The 22,457-nt window shown below is 37.7% G+C and overlaps 1 protein-coding gene across 1 annotated transcript in view; it reads left to right on the top strand.

The window, feature by feature from the left end:
- The window catches only part of rph3aa (rabphilin 3A homolog (mouse), a), a 41,206-nt gene that overhangs the window by 11,102 nt on the left and 7,647 nt on the right, over positions 1–22,457 (top strand). The window contains exons 2-10 of the mRNA XM_044333481.1: positions 12,177–12,306; positions 12,467–12,596; positions 12,996–13,079; positions 15,685–15,850; positions 19,020–19,205; positions 19,346–19,564; positions 20,305–20,384; positions 20,539–20,613; positions 22,261–22,370. Coding sequence (XP_044189416.1) covers positions 12,191–12,306; positions 12,467–12,596; positions 12,996–13,079; positions 15,685–15,850; positions 19,020–19,205; positions 19,346–19,564; positions 20,305–20,384; positions 20,539–20,613; positions 22,261–22,370 — 1,166 coding nt within the window. The 5' untranslated portion in view covers positions 12,177–12,190. The remainder of the gene's footprint in view (positions 1–12,176; positions 12,307–12,466; positions 12,597–12,995; positions 13,080–15,684; positions 15,851–19,019; positions 19,206–19,345; positions 19,565–20,304; positions 20,385–20,538; positions 20,614–22,260; positions 22,371–22,457) is intronic.

The raw sequence follows: 22,457 nt of genomic DNA, 5'->3' as shown, positions 1-22,457 counted from the left end.
GCGTCAATGACATGTTCCTTCATTATGAAGAGTTTGGTCATGTTAGTTTGTTTAGAAACAGCTCCAAAGACTAATTGATAACTAAACAGTTATCACGTTTTCAGTCTCCAGAGAGTAGTTCTGTGTAAGGCAGACGCCACTGAGCATGTGCGGGAAGGCAGATCTGTTTACAGAGTTTCTTTAGCTTGTTGTGCTACATATCACAACCTCTTGACTTTGTGTCAATAAAGATCTGTAAAATAAACCGCATTCCCTTGCATGAGCAGTGGCGTTCATCAATGAGTCAACGCAAACGTGTATTCAATATTGTAAAAAAAACAAAAAATATCCACAAAATATTAGACACATGTCCTGCTGAAGATGGGATGGAGCTGCATCCAGCTGATATCCAGGGTAACTTAGAGGTTACTGGTTAGAAAAAAGAAAGATGAGCCATAATTCCCATCACTAAGGTGGTTCATCAGATAATCTGTCAGACTTTGCAGTAGCCCTGATCCAGGACTGGTATTTTTTCATATTACATTTCTGCATCACTATCTCCTGGAGCTCAGACATAAAATTTATTACATAGGATGGTGGATAATCTTCTTGGTGACCTATAGAGTGAGGGAAAAAAAGGATGTCAGGTCGATGTAAAGAAGCAAAAAACATGATTTATTCGGTGAGACAATATAAAAAGGCTTCACAAGCAGGTCAGTCGAAATATGCAGAAAAAAAGGAAGCTAAGAGATGCAAAAAAAATGAGAGAATTTAATATGCTCAATGTGTGCACAAATACAGGCAGATAAATGGTATGAAGAACACAGAAAGGCTTGGATCAGACAAAGGTCTCTTCCATTAATGTCAGTTCAAACCATCCAAAGCAAAGATGGCGCTGGACCTATTTGTTCACTGCCTTGAGGACCACAGCTGAGCTGAAACCTTTGTCTGTCAGAATAAATCATAGGTTTTGTTTCTTTACACTTGCCCGATGTCATTTTTTCTCACTTTATGGGTTCACCTATGGGTTGTTTGTTTGTATTTCCAACATTTTTGGAAAGTTCCAGCAGATACTGTAGAAATGCTTTATTGGCAAAGTATGTTTAAGTATACAAGGAGTTTAAGTCTGTCCAGCGGTAGAGGAACTACTCAGCAGTAAAAGTAAGTAAAAGTATCAATAACACAATGTAAAAATACTTCATTACAAGTAAAAGTCCTGCATTTAAGTAAAAGTATAGAAGTATTACCAGCTAAATTTACTTTGTAAGTGTCATAATATTAATCTGAGGGGTCTTGAGATGGTAGATTGGGTAGGAGAGAAGAAAAAGCAAAATTCTGTTACATAAATTTGGATGAATTTTTCTTTTTCTTTACTCATTTTTTTTGGTGAAATATTAAAGATTTTTACCTCTTTGGGCCTCAAAATGTATTTAATCTATTTGATTTTTTTTTGTAAAACATTTGGGAACCACCGGTTTAATCTTTAACAATGCAGCATAATTTATAAACTCATCATTATGTTATTTTATGTAAAACTTTAGTCTGAAACTAAACCAAGCTGTAAAATAAATGTAGTGGACTAAAAAGTACAACATTCACCTCTGAATTGTAGTAGTGTAGAAGTATCAAGCAGCGTAAAATGGAAATAATTTACTAAGTAAAGTACAAGTACCTTAAAATTGTACTTAAGTACAGTGCTTGAGTAAATGAACTTAGTTACTTTCCACCACTGACACCAATCACAATGACACTGAAATGATCCTTTAACTTGAGATGATCATTATCTGAAAAGCTTCTCTGTCTTTCCTTGCTGAATAATTACTATCTAATCGTTAGATAAATTATTCAATGGAGCTTCTACTATGTAAATGCCTGTTTTTATTAAGAGTAAGCACATTTTTCTTGTGCACCTAAAATATGAATATGAAATTTAAAAAAAGAAAGGAGGGGTAAAATCAGTCATAAGTAGGGAGGCCTCACGGCATCAAAGGAAACACAGAATGACGCAATCTGTCAGCTTTCCTCCCTGCGGCGCTTACACACTTCCTCACACAGTGTGTGTTTGCTTGTGTACTGACATAAATTACTTGTGTGTACGTGTGTGTGTGTGTGTGTGTGTGTGTGTGTGTGTGTGTGTGTGTGTGTGGCCCTGCAGCTCTTATTCAGCCCACATAGTCTCACAGAGCTAAAATGCCTTGGTTTCCTTTTACTTCACGTCAATTTGCAATGCCTTTCTCTGTGCCACTGACCGTGTGTGACAGCTCTCCCTGCACGCACAGTCTGCGTTCACGTGTGTGCCTTTATGTGTGTGTGTGTGTGTGTGTGACAGAGTGGGGGACAGCGTGTGTGTATGTGCACTTTCTTTGCATGTCAATTTGTATTAATGTTAATAACAGGTTGGTGAAAGTCTTGATTACAGAAGACCTACTTTGCTGTGCTCGCCAGCTGCCGGGAGACAGACAGACTGAGTTGGCTGTCTGATATGAAAGTTGACAGTCGTGAGAGAAAACTGGTGACATCTTTGGTTGTCAATCCAAAACGGTGTCCTACGATACCCCCTGTGAGACTCATCCACCTATGACTGATTTGGAGCTTTGGTGAGCAAAAACAACCTGAGGCAAAACTCTGATAGCGTCAGAAATTTAAGACCAAATTCTCACGATGTGACTGCTGCTATGACGCACGACTAACAAGTCAGAATACAACATGAAATGACGCAGAACACACTGGCTGATGTGACATTTCATGTGTGCTGTTTTTTTTAATAAAGTTTAGGGGGGTAAACACACGTTGGAGCTGCAGATGGATGACGCAAGTTGATGACGTGTCTTTGTCCTCATACATGTTGTTTTTCTGTATTTACATCATAGCACTAAGATTCACGTCACAATCTGACAACCTCAATCTGATATTGTACAGATTACAGATTATGAACAAGCAGCAACAACTATCTGAAGCCGGTGTGGAAGTACCTTGAAGCGCCACCGATGGCTCCTAGCTGCTCCAACTGACTCATATTCACAAAGCCTCAACTTCTCTCTAGAAATACTAAGTCAGTCATTGTTTTCAATGAGTTATTATGGTCTCAATCTCTAAATTCAGGTCCTCTAATAAATATGCTGGTGGCCATTTTGGAAATTATTTCTCCATTAATAAGATTTGAAGACTGACAGTTGGCTCACCTGCTGCTCTCCTCGGCTCCGGGACTTGCACTATTATTGCAATATTTCACAGAGTTTAATTTTGCTTGATTACGATACCTGCCCTGTTAGCATCATTGAGCTATAGTGGCTAACGTTAGCCCAAGTGTGCACTGCTTGGTGTTTGCAGTAAGCTAGCTTTAGCTTGGGTTTGAGGTTGCAGGGTGTGTTTCAGGAGTATGAAAGGCAACACCCAACACTCTTTATTCAGAAGCTTCTTGCTCCAAATGGAAAAGATGCAACTCTGGGCTTCAAAACGGCTAACAAATACGTTATTCAGCAAAGCACAAATCATACAAGTATTTTTAAAATTATTTGTTTTGAGGAAGAAAAAAAATCATGTTAAATACCAGCACACAGGTCGGTTACATCACTATCTCAGTGTCTCTCCTCTGCTCCGCTGTGACGTCTATCAGCAGGTCTCAACGAGGGGAGTCACATCCACCCGCTACATGACTCACATTTCCTAATTTAGACATCAGTCCTGGAGTTGGGGGTGTTCCCCAGAGATAAAGCTGAGCTACTGACACAAATGAAGTGCTCCCAAGGGAACACTTCATGAACATTTATTGTAACACTTTAATTTTCTAAAATTAAAAGCGTAATAAAAAACAAAAACAGGATTTTTAAACCTCTTTCCACTTTTATTCGAATACAAATACAAATAATTTTGCTGCCTCAACAAATACAGATACAAATACAAATACTGGGCCCTCTGCACATCCCTACTCGCTATGTCCATCTTTATATATACATGCTTATGATTGCAACTAAGATATTATTATAGGCTTCTTGCACAGTGTGGCGTGCAATAAACTTACATGATTGTTGTTGTTGCAGAGTCTAAAGGTGCCTCCAGGGAGAGACAGGCAGAAAAACAGAGAGACAAGCATTAATAAAGACAGACTGTCAAACACATTGATAATATGACAGATAACAGAGGAGCGAACATTACAGAACAGCACCTTGCTCTTAAAAATATCCTACTTTGATCTTTGCTGTTCGATGACATGGAAAAACAAAATCCTCTGACAATCTACATATTTAAAAAAAAAAAGATCTTTAATCATCACCGTCATTGTAAAAGTTAAATGAGATATCTCAAATTTAATTTTTCCCCTGCATTGATTCTCAATAATAGCTTTGGACCAGTGGAAGTGGTTAGATGAAAATGGCCCCGTCATTCCTCTCAATCATCGTGAAGTAGTTAACACCCAGTTCAAGTTATGACCTATAATCTCTCAACACACACACACACACACACACACACATAGTACACATACATGTAAGTACCTCTGCTCCTCGGAGGTCGTTCCGCCCCTCAGTCAACTCCCTCCTCATAAAACAAGTGTAAATCAAACCAAGCTTCACGTGGCGATGCGTGTCCTTGGTTGTAGGTCACAGAGGAGGAGTTCAGCCTTCTTAAGTGATGCTTGCAGGAAACCACATCATCTTCAGTAGCATCAGTAGTATTTCATATAGTGCTACAGTCAATATCGAATGATACAAAGAGGAATAACTGTGATTATCGGTGTGATAAGGCAAAATTTAAGACCACACTGGACTGGAAGAAGAACATTACAGCACAATGAGAGCAAAAATCTGTGATAACTGACATCCATAGGAACATATTTACATCTAATAATATGCAGAGTTTTTGAAAATTTGCCTTTATTTCATACTACAAAACAGAAAAATGAGGTACATCTTAAGGAGCAACTTGCAGTTTATCTTATCTTTTCTCAGGTAAGACTTGGTTTGTCACTGAGGTCCTTCTAATTCACTCTGATGTAAACCGTGACCAGTTAAAAAAAAAAGTTTATCTTCGATCTCGGTCTCACAGTTATCACCGAGTCTCAGCTCTCTCAGCTCAACTCTCTTGTCACCACAGCGGTCTGATAAAAAAAAAAAAAGCCTGCTTTACTGCAGCCGATGTTTCTAATCATTATTTAATCTCATCATCCTTTTTATCGCCACCCACAGGAAATAAAAAAAAAAAAAAAAGACCATAACATACTTGAACAGAATCAATGAGAGAGCGTTGGCGGTGCTGGTAGTAAACAATGGGGTGAAAAGAGGGCTAATATTGATGTGCTGTCATGTGTAAGTGGTGTCTGTGCTCTTCAGCGGATGACATTGAGAGTCAGATGGGAGTGTCATGTCCTGCTGCAGAGCCTCAGTGAACATTGATCTCCTGTAAGGCAACGACTGCTCAGGTCAATACCCAATTCATACCGCATGTGTCTGTGCGTGAGTGCGTGTCTGTGTGTGTGTGTGTGTGCACGTGACTGTGAGGGAGAGAAACAACTGACCCTGACTCTAACTCATGGCCAAGATGATATATTATATAAAAATTACAGTGTTGAACTCATTAAATGTCACTAAGAAAGATTTATTTGTGTGTGTTTAATTTAAAATATATAATATATAAGTACTTGTGCTATACTTGAGTATTTCCATTTTATACTACTTTTATGCTATATTTTAACTCCACTACACTTTAACTGCTTTATTTACCTTACAGACTTCTTCATACAAAACCTAGCATCAGTATATAAAATGTGATGCACTGCTGTAGATTTAACTACCCACCAGTGTATAAAATACTTTAAATTAGCTCCATCTTGACCTGCTACAACAGTTAAGTACTACTTTCCCATTAATGCATCAGTAATATTGATTTATATGATAATATAACACTGACAGAGGCCATTCTGCATGATGAGTACTTCTACTTTTAATACCTTAAAGGAATAATTTGAAGCATATCCGTTTTCAAGCAGGAAATTAGATGATACGATCAATATCATTCTTATATCTATGGGTTATAATATGTTATATATAAAGCTAAAGCCAGGAAACGGTTAGCTTAGCCAGAGAGGCAGGAGCTAAAACGGCCTGTTTCAGACAGAGGCTGAACTGAGGGGCTGCATAAAGGACCAGTAGAAGATATATAAGGAGTTTTTAACTAGTAAATCATGCAAAGATATTCCAGTAGAGCCCAAGAATATAAACATACCAGACCTGGAAATGTGCATGATACGTCCCCTTTAAGTGAGTTATTTGATGAATCAAAAGGCACATTCCTTTATTTTCATGTTTTTTCACATTCTACTAATTTGTAATTTCACTTCACAGCTGCAGTGATCTGATTCATAATGACAGTGTGTGTGTGTGTCTGTGTGTGTGTGTGTGTGTGTGTGTGTATGTGTTTGCCTTGAAGGGTTCAGAGAGAGAGAGAGAGATAGAGAGAGAGAGAGAGAGAGAAAGGTGGGGGTCAGTAAAAAAAAAAAGGAAATGCTCTGAAATGGCAGACACTTGCAGCCTCGTGAGTCACCACACAACGGATAACACACACACACACACACACTCACACTGACACACTCACACACACACACACACACAGACATCAATCTGTCAGCACGCCACATGCCGCAATGACAGCCACCCCTGACATTTGCATGCGTTGGGGACGGGACATTTTTCAGGAAGGAAACAGAGAGAAAGGGATGAGAAAGATGAAGGGCAGTGAACCGTTAAGTAAGTGAGGCATTAAAATATTCTTACTCAGCAGCAGCCGTCTGATCTCGTGTGATGTTTAATGCTCGGACACACTCCTATTACACCTTGCACCTACACTGAAGATTATTCAGACACTGACGAGCCAGTGAAGAGCGAAACGATGAGGTCAGGAATCCATTTTTTGGGGTTCTTTTTTAAGATGAGAATAAATACGCTTACAATCATGTGCAGCATCAGCCAATCAGGGAGGTGTCAACTGTTTCAGCAGCCTGGTTAGACCTGAGGCGAGAAGGAGAGGTCATGCTTTCCTCTTCTTAACAATGTTCTTGTCAAAAGATAATGAGTGCGCTTCTCTGTAGTGGAAATATCTTCAGGCGTGCACACTGCAGACCAGACTTCAATAACACATTACAGCGAACGGTTCACTTTCCACAGTCAGCAGTCAGCCTCAATTAACGCCCTGTTTTCATACAGAGAGAGCAGCAGAACAGCTACTTGGTGCTTTTGTGCTACTCGGACATGACCAGCAGATGTTTGGGAATTTAATAATGGCCACAAGTGCTGGTAGGTGTGGTGGAGCCAGAATAAATCATTGGCCAATCAAATTAGCTCCTCTCAGACCTTTTTATAAGGAGCGCCTGTTTGCTGGCAGTTGAAATCTCTGTAGTCATGTTTTTATGAGCGGAACCGACATGAAACTGCTTGTACAGCACTGATTTTATTCTGCACTCTAATGTTTGTATACACTAGGGGTGTGCCCGAATACAAATACATTATTTGGCAAAGCACAAATAGTGGGTTTTATACTAATATTTGTTTCATACAAATATTTTAAAAGTTATTTGTTGGGGGTGTTCCTCAGAGATAAAGCTGAGCTACTGACACATGCAAAGTGCTTCCAAGGGACTCTCCATAACCTGTCGTTCCCCTTCTCCTTTCCACAAAGTTAGGTTGTAAAAAATAGGCAATAAATGAAAAGTGCAAAGCATTAATTGCCTTTGAAGTTCCTCCCTACATGTTACACGGTGTGCTGTCTCTGTGTTATGGGTGTATAGATAGGTAGAGGTCTGTCTGCAAAGAGGTGATAATCTGGGAGACTCCAGTTCAAGACCTGGTGTGTGGACCTCCTTCATAAGGTAGTTTATTCATGAGTACTTATTGTAACACTTGAATTTTCTAAAATTAAAAGTGTAATAACAAATACAAATACAAATACAAATACCGGGCCCTCTGCACATCCCTAATGTTACGGACTAGTCAAGTTTAAGGGATTCAGTCCTAACCTGGAGGGTGTAGAAAAGGAGAAAACGTGGAAGGACACAGAGGTAGAGGGACTGGTTTCCAAAATTAGAGAGAGACAGCCGGGAGGTGGGTCACCTTACCGAGTTCCCAGGCCGGCTAGCAGTTATTAGGTCCCTCCGACTCGGCCTCGCCAGCGCTGGGCGTTGCTCTCGTGAGCGGCGAGCTCCGTCTGGCGTTTCAGTTCAGTTTTTGGTGGTTGGGGGATGGGTCCCCGAAGAACAGAGCTGGTTTTACACAAGGGTCCGGGAGCAGGAAAGGTGTAATGTCTCAAAAACGATTCAACACGCAGCTTAACCACACCCCCTTGTTATCTTCAGTCCAGTCCAGTGTTTAGAAAAGGGAAAGGAAGAAAGAGGAATCACTCCTAACACTAGTATATGCAGCAGTTTTATTTATTTATTTAGCCTCACTATTATCCGTCCGACTTTGGTGAACCTCTGACTACCAGCAGGTCTCACTTATTTTATCAATTATATCTCAACATCTACTGGATGGTTTGCTACCAAATTTTTATACAGACACTCCAGGTTCCCAGATGTTGCATCCTACTTACTTTGGTGATTCCCTTGACTTTTCCTCTAGCGCCACAATGAGGTACATTTGTGGTTGTGAGTGAAATGTCTCAACAACTGTTGGATGTATAATAATAATAAATTCACCTTTCAAAAAAAGTTACAAAGTGCTTTACAAGAAGTAAAAAGTAAATAAAATCCAAAACATAAAAATCAAGATAAAATAATCTAGAATAGTTACACAAATTACACAAATAACCATCAGTTACGAAAAAGCCATAAAATAAAAATGAGTTTTAAGATGAGATTTAAAAGAAGACGGAGTTTGCCGCAGCTGCAGGGCTCGGACAGTGACAAGCCCTGCTAGAGGCTCAAGCAGCGATCAGGCTCATTTGGAGTGAGTAGGTCACAGATGTATGCAGGAGTCTGACCATGCAAGGCTTTTAAAAGTAGTAAAATCCTAAAATCAATTCTAAAATTCAACCAGTGAAGGGGCAGCAATGACTGATGTGGACGTGTTCAAAGCCTGGCAGCAGTGTTTTGTTGAGGTTGTAGTCTTTGGATGTTTCGCCTACTTGGACCCGAATAAAGTGTGTTGCAATAGTCAAGTCTGGAGGATATAAAAGCCTGGATGATTGTTTCTAGATCTGCAAATGTGAGGAATGATCTAATCTTAGTTAAATGTCTCAGTTTGACAACGCAGGACGACATAATTTTAGTCACCTGAGCGTCAAAAGACAACTGTGAATCGAAGATGTATCGCATACTGATTGATTGATAAAATGTATTCATAAATGTGCAATGACAAAATTTTACCGTCCTAAAACTCTACTTAGGCTACATGCTGTTTCTTTAGCCACTACTTCTTTAGATTAGCTGCATCTTCAGCTTCAGTTTACCAAACAGCTACTAGTACTGGTTACTAACAGCTATTCAATAGAGCTTTTGGTCAGTTTTTGTTCTGACATAATGGCTGAGCAGCAGGGGGAGAAGCTAGAGTATATCATTATCTGCGAAATGTTGGTCAGCATAATTTTTTTCCCACTACTCACTGACGCAGCACTTCAATCTGCATTTTTATTGTTAACTATTGATTTTCTTAAAAAAGACTCTAGCAAACTATCTCCCTAAGCAACAGACTGTAAATATGTCAAGTTGTCCACATCAGTGTGTGTTTCCAGGTGTCCAGGAGTACTACTGCATGTGTGTAAAAAGTATAGTCTTTTTTTTTGTCTCCTTTTAAAAAGAAGACTGTCCATTGTGAGTCCGACATTATTTTAAATGTGAACTTCTTTCATCAAGCACCATCATCAAGTCAAAAAATATACCTGCAAATTTAATGAAATTCCCATTAGCCTCAGCTGTACTTTGTGTTTAGTGCTAATGAGCAAATGTTAACATGCTAAAATAGTGAACATAGTAAACATTATACCTGCTAAACATCAGCATGTTAGCATTGTCATTGTGAGCCGATATTAACATTTAGCCAAAAGAACGGCCTCACAGAGCTGCTTGTGTGGCTGCAGACTCTTTTCTTCTTTTCATCTTTTAATAACAATACAAATAACAAGAATAAGAAGACATTGAAAGGATCAGAGAGTCTTAGCTGTAGCGTTTTAAGCTTTGGTCAGGCTGCTTCACATCTTTATATGCATGAACACTCTGCAGGAAGCAGGTAAATCCGTATCACCATCCCGAGGCAGCACAGCAGCTATTAAAGTTCCATCTGTAGCCTGAAGGGCTGCGGTTCACAATTATGCATGCAACAAATATGGTTATCTTGATCAAACGTTGCATAACCAGCTCACACAGGCTTCTGTACACAGTCAACAGGGAAATATTTGGGTGATTAAATTAAATTAAATTCAAGTTAATTGGAATTATACAGTTCAGAGAACACGTACAACAAAATGTCTTGTGGCTCCTAGAAGACGGTGCAGAAAAGGCAAATAAAAAAGAGCAAATACACATGTAGTGAAAACATAGAAAATATAAATATGTGTGATAAAAAAGAAGGGAACACTATATACATGTGTGTTTAGAGGAAGAGAGTATTTGACTGTGCATAAGGAAACCAGATAAGTGGCAACAAGCAGAAATGTAAACAATAAAAACTATATTTGATGAGCAGCAATGATCAGACATGTTAAACCCTGAGATATTGATGAAGGTAATGAATAATTGATATTAAATAAGTAGATAAGGAGGCAATATAAAATGAAACGAGACAGTGATTTACATCATAGAATAAATTGTTTGATTAGCAGATAATCAGTGCTGTATTGTTTGGAAAAAATGTTTCTTCCTACAGTTATCTTTGAAAAATTAATACTTAAATGAAGTAAACAAGGCTGTTGTTAATAATAATAAGTTAATAATAGATAATGCAGCACTTTAATTGCATTATCGTGTGTGTGTAAATCTTAACAGTGATCCTACGCTGTCATTTTTCCTTCATTTATATATTTATTTTGTTGCATGCAACTTGTTTTGCTTAAAGAGCAACTTAACAGCAGCTGAAAATACTGCTGCAGTGATGTAAACGAGTACTCCAGGTTGAACCAGTACATCATGACATCACCCCTTGGGTGTGGTCTTCCACAAGAGACTCATTAAGAAATTTAGAAATTTTAAACAGGCAGTAAAACACCAGATGCCTGGTGTTCAGTTACCCTTTAAATCTTATATACAGTTTGTCATTAGCAGATTTTGTGCCAACATGAAACAGACAAAACACCTGAAGAGTTGTAATATTTGATATATTTGGTGTAATATAGCTGACTAGCCATTATTCTCCGGGGGAGATGCAATATATGTTCTCAATTTTTGATGTCAGAATTTTCCAGCTTGCATCGTGCACATTTCTGCACACTTGACAAGCATCAAGGGAAACCACAAAATCATGAAAACACATATATTTATTTGATTTACAGCTGCAAGAAATTTGTGCTCTGCTCTGTCAGTTTGCACACAAGTAACTTTAAACCTTAAAGGCAGAAACTTTCCAACAAACCAGAAACACTTATAATAATAATAATAATAATAATAATAATAATATCTTTATTTATGTAGCACTGTATGCACATTTATAAACAAAACACAAAGCAAAATCACATGTGAATGCATTTTTAAATTACAGCGTTAAAACTAAATACAGTGATGCCAACGGGAGGAAGGTAAAGGAAGAAAAGTGAGTATTAAACGATAAAACACTGTGAAATATGACCTCATATAAAAGCACATCTATAAAAGTATATTTTAGAAAAGATTTAAACGTGTACTGAGCCTCAGATCTTCTGGGGTCCTGACTGAGAAGGCCCCGGTCCCCCTTTAAAGAGCTTCTGTCTTCTCTTCTACCAGCAATAATTCTGAGACGATCATCTTGTGATCAACTAGATGCATATCATTTGTTTTCAGATGATCCCTCACAGCTCAGATATGTTTTTATGAAGTTAGAAAACACCATCATGCAATGCTCTCGCGTGCTATGACAATTTCTGCAGTTGCTCAGTGTTGCTTTTAACTCCAAACCGCTTCCAGCTCTGCTCCTGTCCTCGGATTTTAATGTTTAGCTCTCCTTTGCTACAACACTTTTTAAGCTGCGTTTTCACTTTGCGTGCCACTTCTGTGTGTTTATTTTTTGTTTGTTTTGTGTGTTCAGGTTTTGGGTGGACGATGAACATATCTGGCGGCCCCCCAGGGGAGGAGCTCACAGATGAGGAAAAGGAGATCATCAACAGCGTACTGGCTCGTGCGGCCATGATGGAGGCCATGGAGCAGGAGAGGATTGAGTGAGATGGAAAACTGTTGTCTCTGTTGCACTGAATCACATCAGTCAGCCATGAATGCAGATGCTCGCTGATTTGAATTATTTTTTTGGGGGGGGGGGGGGTGTAAAACCAGTGCCAAGTTTGTGTCTGTGCTTACGTTTTATTTTGCACATGTTCTCAGGCGTCTCTCCAGTCGCCTGGATAATATCAAGAGGACAGCCTGTGGTGACGGGCAGTCGCGTTGTCTGCTTTGTGGGTCGTCCTTTGGACCACAGGGGGTCACAGCTGTCCTCTGTGTGCAGTGCAAAAAGGTGGGTGGATGCCTGATTATTTCTGCTTGAATAAGGAAAGAAAGCAGACACTACATGAGCGTGCAACGTTTCTGTACTCTGCATAGACAGGATTTCTGTTTACTATATTTTCTATAGTGTTTTGTAGATCATAAGACGTTTCCTATGGCGATGAGCAGCCGGTGAACCATATGTTAACTTGTTCTGACACACACTGTGTTTTTCCTGATATTATGCATCACATTCTGTTTCTTGTTGCTCCCAATAAGTAAGTAAAGGTTAATGCTTTCTGAACTGTAAAAATATATGTGCTCTATGTACCGGCTATCAAGGACTAAGTCTGTGTGGGATTATTATTGTAGATTATGCTTCTGTGCGTCTGCGTGTGTGTGTTTGTCTTATGTATTTGCCTCTTTGCAGCACATGTGTAGCAAATGTGGGATTTCCAGCAACAGCAGGACTTGTCCAGTGTGGCTGTGCAGAATCTGCAATGAACAAAAGGAGGTGAGAGAAAGGACAGAGAGTGGTGGAACAAATACTCAGATCCTTTACTTTAGTACAAGTACCAATGCAGCAATGTAAAAATATTCCATTACAAGTAAAAGACCTGCATGAAAAATCCTACTTAAGTAAAATTACATAAGTATTAGCAGCAAAATGTAGTTAAAGTATTGCAGTAAAAGTAGTGGTTTGGTCCCTCTGACTGATATATTATTATATATGACATCATTAGATTATTAATAGTGAAGCATCAGTGTTAGAGCAGCATGTTACTGTTGTAGCTGCTGGAGGTGGAGCTAGTTTACACTACTTTATATACAGTTAGCTAGTTTAGTCCAGTGGTTCCCAACCTAGGGGTCGGGCCCCTCCAAAGGGTCAGCAGATAAATCTGAGGGGTCGTGAGATGATTAATGGGAGAGGAAAGAAGAAAAAACAAAGTTCTGATACACTAATCTGTTTTCAGTTTCTGGACTTTTTCTCTAATCTTTGATTTTTGCTGAAATATTGGATCATTTGAACATTTATTGAAATGAAAGCATGTGAGACGTTTAGAGGGAAAAATCACTATTTGGTGGAGCTGTTAACAACTCATAGACATGTGAAATGTGACCCCAACTACACACTGCTTTTTGTAAGACGTCAAAAGCCAAAAAAGGAGCATCACATGGAAATTCTCAAGTTAAGTACAAGTACCTCAAAACTGCACTTAAATACAGTACTTGAGTAAATGTACTTCCAGAGTGGGTTGATAAAATCTTGGTGCCAGATTTTGCCATTATGTCATTCTTGTGCCACCAGAACAGGAACCTTTCTGATCATATGAATGAATTTTCTTGCTTTTAGACTTGGCTTTTAGCACATAATTGCATTTCACTGTCCAGTGGCCTGGAAAATTACCTTCCATTGATACCTCCTCAATATCCAAAATGAGTAATGATTGATTCTAACGCTTATTTAATTTTAAAAAATACAGATAGCATTTTGATCAATATAAGACTTGATGAATAAGGTCTGCTTTCTGTTTTTTTCTTCTTCTTACAATGCAGTTTTGATGATGGCACTGTGTTTATTGAGGTCTCTGCCTCAAGGAGTCCAGACTCTTTAAATAAATGCTCTCTCCTGTCAGTCATGCACAGAGTTACTACTCTCTAATGCTGCCAATACAAAGTGGTCATGTTCCTGTTCCATAAAATAAAGAAATGAACAGTTATCAATACAGATAATGAAATGTGCCAAAAGTTGGGTGAGCATTCATATGAAAGCTCAGAATAAAAGTTGTATAAACTTAACTTTTAAACTCTAGGTGGGTTTCCATTCGTCTGAATACAATGAGGAAACACCAAAAAAGTGAAAAAATCTCTAAATATTTAAATATAAAAACATTTTCATGCCTAGCTGAGGCAGAAAAGTTAGTGTATCAATAAAATAAAATGTGACAAAGTACAAGTGAATAAATGATGACATACATGAACCATGTAACTTCGGGACTACAGATGAAAATTAGCTTTTTGGGTATATTTCCAGAAATATAATTAATATGAATTGTCCCTGTCAAATAAATTATTAAACTTAAACGTCATTGAAGCTTGTTATTGTGCTTATATATAATGTCTTTTAAGCAGCTGTTTTCAGAGAAAAAGCTCAAAAAAGCCGCTGTACACTACCTGCTCAGTGCCAAACAGCAAACAGACACAGTTAGCTGTAGACTAGCTGGTGAACATAGTGGAGCATTTAGCAGCTAAAGAACCAGATATTTCCCTCAGGAGTTGGTAGAGACCAAAAACAGAGCTAAAAGAGAGTGAATATTGGACTTACATTCACCAGGTGGACAGAAACACGACTCAAAATGAATGATAATGTTGCTCTGTAACTGCTGGATGTGGAAATAAGCAACTGTTTGCCTACATGTTCATCATATTAACTTTATAAGGTGATAATATGTAAATATAAATTTACAAATGTAAATCAATGTAAATGAATGCAGGTTTAAGGCTTAAAGAAATGTTTGGTTGCATATTGTTATATTGTTGGGTGCCTGTCTTTTGGAATATTTAAAATGCATACAAAATCAAATCAAACTAAGAAATGAAATCCAATCTACCTCTTCACTTTATTTTCTGTGTTTTTTTCTGTGATTTGATTTTACTGTGGAAAATTCATGTCACAATGAAAAAACAATTAATTCAGTTTTCAAAGACCAAAGCTTAAATAATTGTCATATAATGTTCATTTGTTTTTTTAATTTAATTATGACAGTAAATGAACACATAAAAAAAGAAATACAAATAACAATGTACAGTAGTATTTCACAGTATTTCTTTGTTTTCACTGAGGCATTTAAAACCTTCCATACTTTTCTAACTCCAGTATCTGCCATATTGTGGTGAGTCAAACCAAAACCAAACTACAAAATGTCTCCTCAGAAGCCTGAGGATGTTGTCATGGCTCTACATCACTGTGTCTGTATTGTTGTGTGTATGAATCAGGTGTTTAGGGCCTTGTTATTGTGCTTATATATTCACAGAACTGGTGTTACAACATATAACCTCAGAATTGTTTCCATTCAGCTGACACTGTGTTTTGTGTTTCATATGAACAAACTCTGCAGGTCCAGAAGCGTTCAGGAGCTTGGTTCTTTAAGGGGAGAGGCCAGCAGGTTCTGCCTGCCCCCCTACCTCTGTCCAGACCTCAACAGTCTAGCACTGAGAGCAGATCTGGTCCAGCAGGCCAAAACGGATCACAGGAACCTACATCATCACATCATCAGGGGCCTGGTAACGATACACAGATATATGTCTGGGTCTGCTAGCATACCAAGATAATGATAGCTTGTTATTAAAAAATAGATATTTAACAGTTGAGCCAAAATGCATATATTTGTAGAATTAATAAATATTACCAGCTGGCTTTGAGATGATGTTATTTTTAAATGCTTTTAATACACAATTTCTATCATATTTAATATAACTATGCATGGATTCATGAGTAATTGTAGGTGAAAATAAAGTATACTATAATATTAATCAAGTACACTTAAAGTACATTTGAAGCATATTAATATTGTTGGTGCTGAGTGTCATAAAACATATTTTATTTCAAAGTTTAATTAAGATTAAGATGTTGAGATGCACCATCTTGTTTTTAAGGGGGTCCTCGGGCACAAAACATAAAAGTTACAACATTTAAATAAAACAAAATACATTGATAATAATAATGATAATAAATTAAACAACATAGGAGCTCTCACATCATCCCAAACGTCACCTGCTACATCTGTTACACGAGTCATCTGTACAAAGAATGCACAAGAAATAAAATTAATGAATAGATCAAATAACATTACGTCAAAGTACTGAGTCCACTTATAAGCTAAAATGAGGGTAAATACAATCAAAAACAAGAACAAGTAGATTTGAAGTAAACAAGCAAAGAAGTCTTGAAGTCATGGAGAGAAGAAATCGATCTGAGTCAATTAGGCAAATTATTCCAGTCTGAGCTTTAAACTTAAAAGCACGTCTAACAATTTATTTAAAGACTCTCGGCACAATAAAATAAAAGTCGTTGAGTGTGTCTGAGTGAATATGATGAATGGAATGAATGAACTAAAAGCTGTTTCAGGTATAAAGGATCGTTAAAGTAAATGAATTTGAAAACAAAGAGCAACCAATAAAAATGTCTCTTAGAGTGAAGTTTTAGCCAGTTCAGTGTGTCAAACACCTCGGGATAAATCTATAAATATTATTGTAGAGTATATTTAAACAGGTGTAAATGATATATAATATCACCATAATCAATAAATACAGATATATTAAATCTGTGTTTAGCTGCAATACTTTAAATTACATTATTCATCTAACAGTACTTTATTGCACTCAAAATAGTATACTAATATAAGAAATACAACTTTAGCTGTAAGTTAGTGTATTCAAGTGCACAAAGCAATAATAATACAAACAAAGTACAATTAATACATTATTTAAAAATATACTCAGATAGATTTAAATAAAAGTACAGTTATAGTGGATTTTCATATACTGTTATGAAGTATATTTAATGGATGAAATTTTAAGAAATTTCACTTTTGTTACACTTTTAAAAATATCTTTTCAACACTATCTGACAGTATTAATATTTGAGTGAATTTAAAATAAGAGTCAGTACTACAACGGTAATTTAGTCCTTTCCTAAGTACACAAAAAACATAAAAAATATAGTACCATTAATACATTATTTAAAAGTATACTTGATTATCAAAGCTAAGTTAAAGCTTTAGTACTGTTGAAGTGGATTAAAGTGTTGCTATAGCAACAGTAGTGACCACAGTAAAGTAGTACTGATAGTAGAAAGAGCCACGATGACAAAATACACATTACACACATACATTACAACACAATCATAGAGACTCACTCGCCACAGGACACGACTGTCTACTGTTATCACAACATGAACTGAACAAAATACAAAGTGCCAAAGTGCCGCAATAAAGTGCCACAGTTTGTTAGCTCCTAACACAAAGCTGGCTGCTGTGACTCTGGGTGTCACTTTTGCCCTGTATTTTGAATTTTTTTTAATCAGGGTTTCATTTTTACATGAGAAATATTGCCAAATTCCATCATGTCAGGGAGAAAATTATACATTTTTTTGTCTCTGCCCGCTGTCATCGCTGCTCCAAACTGCCTCAGAACTATTTACTTGTTTTGTCATTTGCACGTCACGCAAAATTAAACTCCAAGCTACTGAAAAAGACCCTTAATTTGCCAGTTTCACATCTTACATTGGCTTCAGGTTTAATTTGGACAGGATGTTTATACTCTTCTTATCTATAATAATGGGCTGACATCATCACACTTCATATTAAAGTACATCTGACTGCTTAGGGCAGCAATGTGTGTTTGATTGATTGATGTGATTCAGTGTTTTAACAAGATGTACATTACATTTGCACTTATACTTGAAATTCTCTTGTAAAACCAAAAAAAAGCTGCTTGAAAACACTTCCGATAAAGGATAAATATCATCTTTGCGTCACTTGTTGAAGTTTTGAAGTGAGATAAATAAGATGCCGCTCTCAATGTTTTCAGACAATATGTTACTTTTATAAAAGAAAAGACTTGAAGGATGAGCGGCACACAGCCTCGTCCACAAGAGTTAAATACAGAATATGTGACTTTACAACACGATAATATGTTGAGGTTTGCGTTTTCGGCTTGTGCTGCTGCCCCCAAGTGGCCAGAAATAAACACATTAATGCAGCTTTAAGGCTTAGAGAAACATTTGTTAGCAATTTGTTACACTGATAAGTTTAAAGCAATGTTTGTTTTTATACTTTATTGCAAGAATTAACAACGTAGAGTTACATTTGCTTATATATGATAGTATTCAAAAAATTACCTTTATATACTACAAAATAGCAACCGCAGATACATTTACAGGAACTGTAATGCTAGCCGAATGTTTTCTGTCAACATGATGAGGAAATGTTTTTGATTTTGATTTGTCGTGTTTGTATTTGTCAAGTTGCCAAAACAACCTATTTCTTAAGTGTTCATCCAGAAAGCGATTATGTTGGAAAAACAGTTTCGTAGTATGTAAACGTCATTTCGAGGAGGCAGGGTTGGTTTTAGGGCCTCTTTGATGGAGTAAATAGCGAGTAATGTCACTACTTACTTTTGCTGTTGAATAATTAGTAAATTAATGAGTGATGACATTTTTCAATGAGTTATATGAGACTGATTCCATTTTAAAGCAACACTGTCATTAAATGGTTTATAACGCACCATAATATAGTTGTAAACAAATATAAGGATATTTTAAGTGTGTGTAATTGGGCAGGAGGGTTAAAATAAAGTGTCATCTGTGAGGTGTTAGGAGCTGCGGATAACTAACAGCAGCTGTAGCGGTGGCAGTAATGCTTTTATTTTTTTTATTTTTTTTCTTCCTCAGAGCTCAGTGCAGAGTCACAGCCGCAGCAGTCCTGTGGATCAGAGCAATGGGAGCAGACAGCAAGAACAACAGCTGACAGCTATAATGAGAGTCAGTCCCATCCAGCAGCTGTAATGAAGACGGAGAGACATGTGTTAGCCTCCAAACCGCCTCAGGCGAACGCACAGGAGGTCACCCCCACCTCAGGTAAAGTCGCACGGCTTCTTCTAAGAATAAATCCAACGCTACGGGGGTGGCTTTCAAAAGATTTAACATCAAAATCAATACGGAAAAAAGGGACGTTTCAGGCCTTATTATTCACTAATTGAGTATTGTGACGTCTCCAGCTCCACCTGCAGATGTGGAGAAGAAGGATGAGACAGTGTCCCCTCCAGCTGTGGAGGAAAAAAGACAACCTGTTGTTGCCTCCAGTTACGTTTCATCCCATTCTCCTGTGACAAGAATTGTTCCACCTGTCAATCCTCCGGCCAACAACCCCACTCCTCCGAAACCCACGCCAGACCGAACAGAGGAAGAGGACATCGACTATGACTCAGATGATGCCAGTACGACTGAATTTTTCCTCTAAAACCAAACCTCTGATTTATAGAAAGCGAAGTTGTCTTTTTTCCTCTTAGTCATTTTCATCTGTGTAAGTAATATAAATTCCTCTGTATGTGCCTTCTTGGCTGCAAAAGAAATTTCCCATGGAGCGATGAAGAGTGACGAATCAATGTTTATCTGTTTTAGAGGGTGTTGGTGTAAATGTTCAAGGGCTTTATTTATCAAGCTTCTCAGAGTAGGAAATCAGCCCCTGACTGGCCACAAAGTCAACTTTCTTAAAGGGGACACAGCATGGTTTTTGTGATTTTCTGTCATTAATATACTGTAAGAATGTCAGATGTCTGTGTTAAACATCGTCAAAGTTCCAAAACAGCCTGTTTCAGACAGAGGCTGAACTGAGGGGCTGCATAAAGAGCCAGTATAAGATAAATATGGAGTTTTTTGAACTGTAAATCATGCAAAAATATTCTAGTAAAGCCCCAGAATAAAAAATGTAGAATTTATATGGAAATGTGCCTGATATGTCCTGTTAAACTTAGGAAATCACTTAGTTGTACATTGTACAAAGATGTGATTGGATGGAGCTGATTTAGCATAAACCCTGCTCTGAGGTAACAGTATTTTTAGTCTTAAGTTAACTTGCAGAGCGATTCCTGGGAGTGATTCTGAGTGATGTTTTTTTTGCAGGGATTTGATTTATCTCTCAGATGTCTTATGTGTTCCTGTGTTTACATTCTGGCAGCCACTCTGGGATGTCTGGAGTTCAGTCTTCTTTACGAACAGGAGAATCACGCCCTGCACTGTTGTATTGTCAAAGCGAAGGTAAATAGAGACTGGACAATACATTTATAGAAACATCTCAGCTCCAGCAATAAAATATGGGAAATATATTAGTACGGCACTAAATGTGTGCACATTACACATAAACACATCAACTCTGCCAGATCTGATTATTGTTGTTTCTTATGTGTCTCAGGGTTTAAAGCCAATGGACTCAAATGGACTTGCTGACCCGTATGTTAAGCTGCACCTCTTACCTGGAGCCAGTAAGGTACAACCTTCATTACAACTTCAAGGTGCTGATTTAAACAACTGCACAGCTCTGATTTAGTGGTCTTGGCAAAGTTTTAAAGCTGCATTAATCCGCTTTTTTGATTGTTGTTTTTGAGGTTTTTTGCCACTTTGGGGGTGGGGCTTCACAACAAGTTTAATGTCACACATACATACCACCTCATACAGTTAACATGGTGAATGTTTTCGCAGACAGACATTTGGATTTGTGTTTCTGTCCACCTGATGAATGTGAGCCAAATATTAACCCTCTTTTAGCTCTGTTTTCAACTCCTGAAAAAAAAAATTCTGGCTCTATAGCTACTAGATTTTCCACTTTCTTTACCAGTAAGATGCTAACTTTGTCTCTCTCCTGCTTGGTGCAGGGCAGGCCGTTTATTTAGAACATTTTTTTGCTGAAAAAGCCGCCTGCTGCAGAAAAAGGTCAACGACAACTGCGAGAATGAACCAAAACAGTAAAGTTGTGGGCCGTAAAAGCAAAGCAAATGTTCAAAATAGTGGAATTCTCTGTGGATTTTGTCACAACAAGTTACTGCTTTCACATTGCATATAGTCATTTGTTTATATAAAAATGTCCCACAAGAAATCTGGTGAGGCTGCTTTCTGTTTTTATGGCCCCAGACTGTAGAACTATAAGTATCTTTAAAAGGAAATTTAAGACCCATCTTTTTAAATCTGGTTTATAATTTGTGATAATTCAGTCTTGTTAAATTTTAAACTTCGTATTAGCTTGATTGTTATTGTTTTCAATGTTTCGTATCATGTCGGTAACAAACGTCTTACTCATTGTTATTCTTTTCTGTTTTTGGCTTAATGTTGTTTTATAGCAGCTCTTGGGGCTGCATCTTTACATGACAGGTGCTGACTGAAGTTATTATTATTCTATGAAAATATTGATTTATGCAGCTATAAATAAACACATCGTCAGGATGTGCCACGGGGCATTAGCTGATACACTGAAAAAATATGCTTGGGGTGCATTTATTAAATTAGGAATGTGCTCAGCTAATATGATGAAGCAAAAACCAATCACCTTGTGCTCCTGGCATCAAATATATGAGCATACACTAGTGCTACTAGACTTATGAGATGAAGAGTTGTCATAGTTGTGTTGTTTATGCTAAGCTAAGCTAAGCTAACCGTCTGCTAGCTCCAGCCTCATATTGACCGGACACTAGGAAGGAAAGCAAATAAAATGTCCTTTAACATCCACAGTTCCCAGGAGTTTTAGCCCTGGATGTGCTATTGAAACCTTATGAGACTGTAGCTGTTGAATGCTAACAAATTAACTTATCTTTTACCTTGCTTAAAACAACAAAGGGCTCATAAGGTTTTGATAGCACGTCCAGGGCTAAAACTCCTGGGAGCTTTGGATGTTAAAGGACATTTTATTTGCTTCCCTACCAAGTATCTGATCAATATGTGTTCTCAGCACCGTTGTACTTAAAAAATACAAATAAAATCTCAGTATCATGCCTCAGCATTTTGGAAAGACAGGAAATGTGTTAGCTAAAGCTAGCTAGCTAAAGCTAAAGCTCACAATAATGGAAATAACATACTAGTAAATGTCTTTCTCTTATGTTTCTCTTCTCACTTGAATGTTTTGTCTCATGTTGCTGCTTTTCAGTCTAATAAGCTTCGCACCAAGACACTTAAAAACACTCTGAATCCTGTGTGGAATGAGACACTGATCTACCACGGCATCACCGATGATGAAATGTCACGCAAAACCCTTCGGTGAGAACAACCTTAACCCACCTTACCTTCAATATTGTACTAAATAGATGAAAGTAAAAGAGTTTAATTGAGTTCGCGTCTGTCTGC

The sequence above is a fragment of the Thunnus albacares genome, chromosome 18, assembly GCF_914725855.1.
Source record: "Thunnus albacares chromosome 18, fThuAlb1.1, whole genome shotgun sequence".
Classification (NCBI taxonomy): Eukaryota; Metazoa; Chordata; class Actinopteri; order Scombriformes; family Scombridae; genus Thunnus; species Thunnus albacares.
This window is presented reverse-complemented; position numbering and strand designations above follow the sequence as displayed.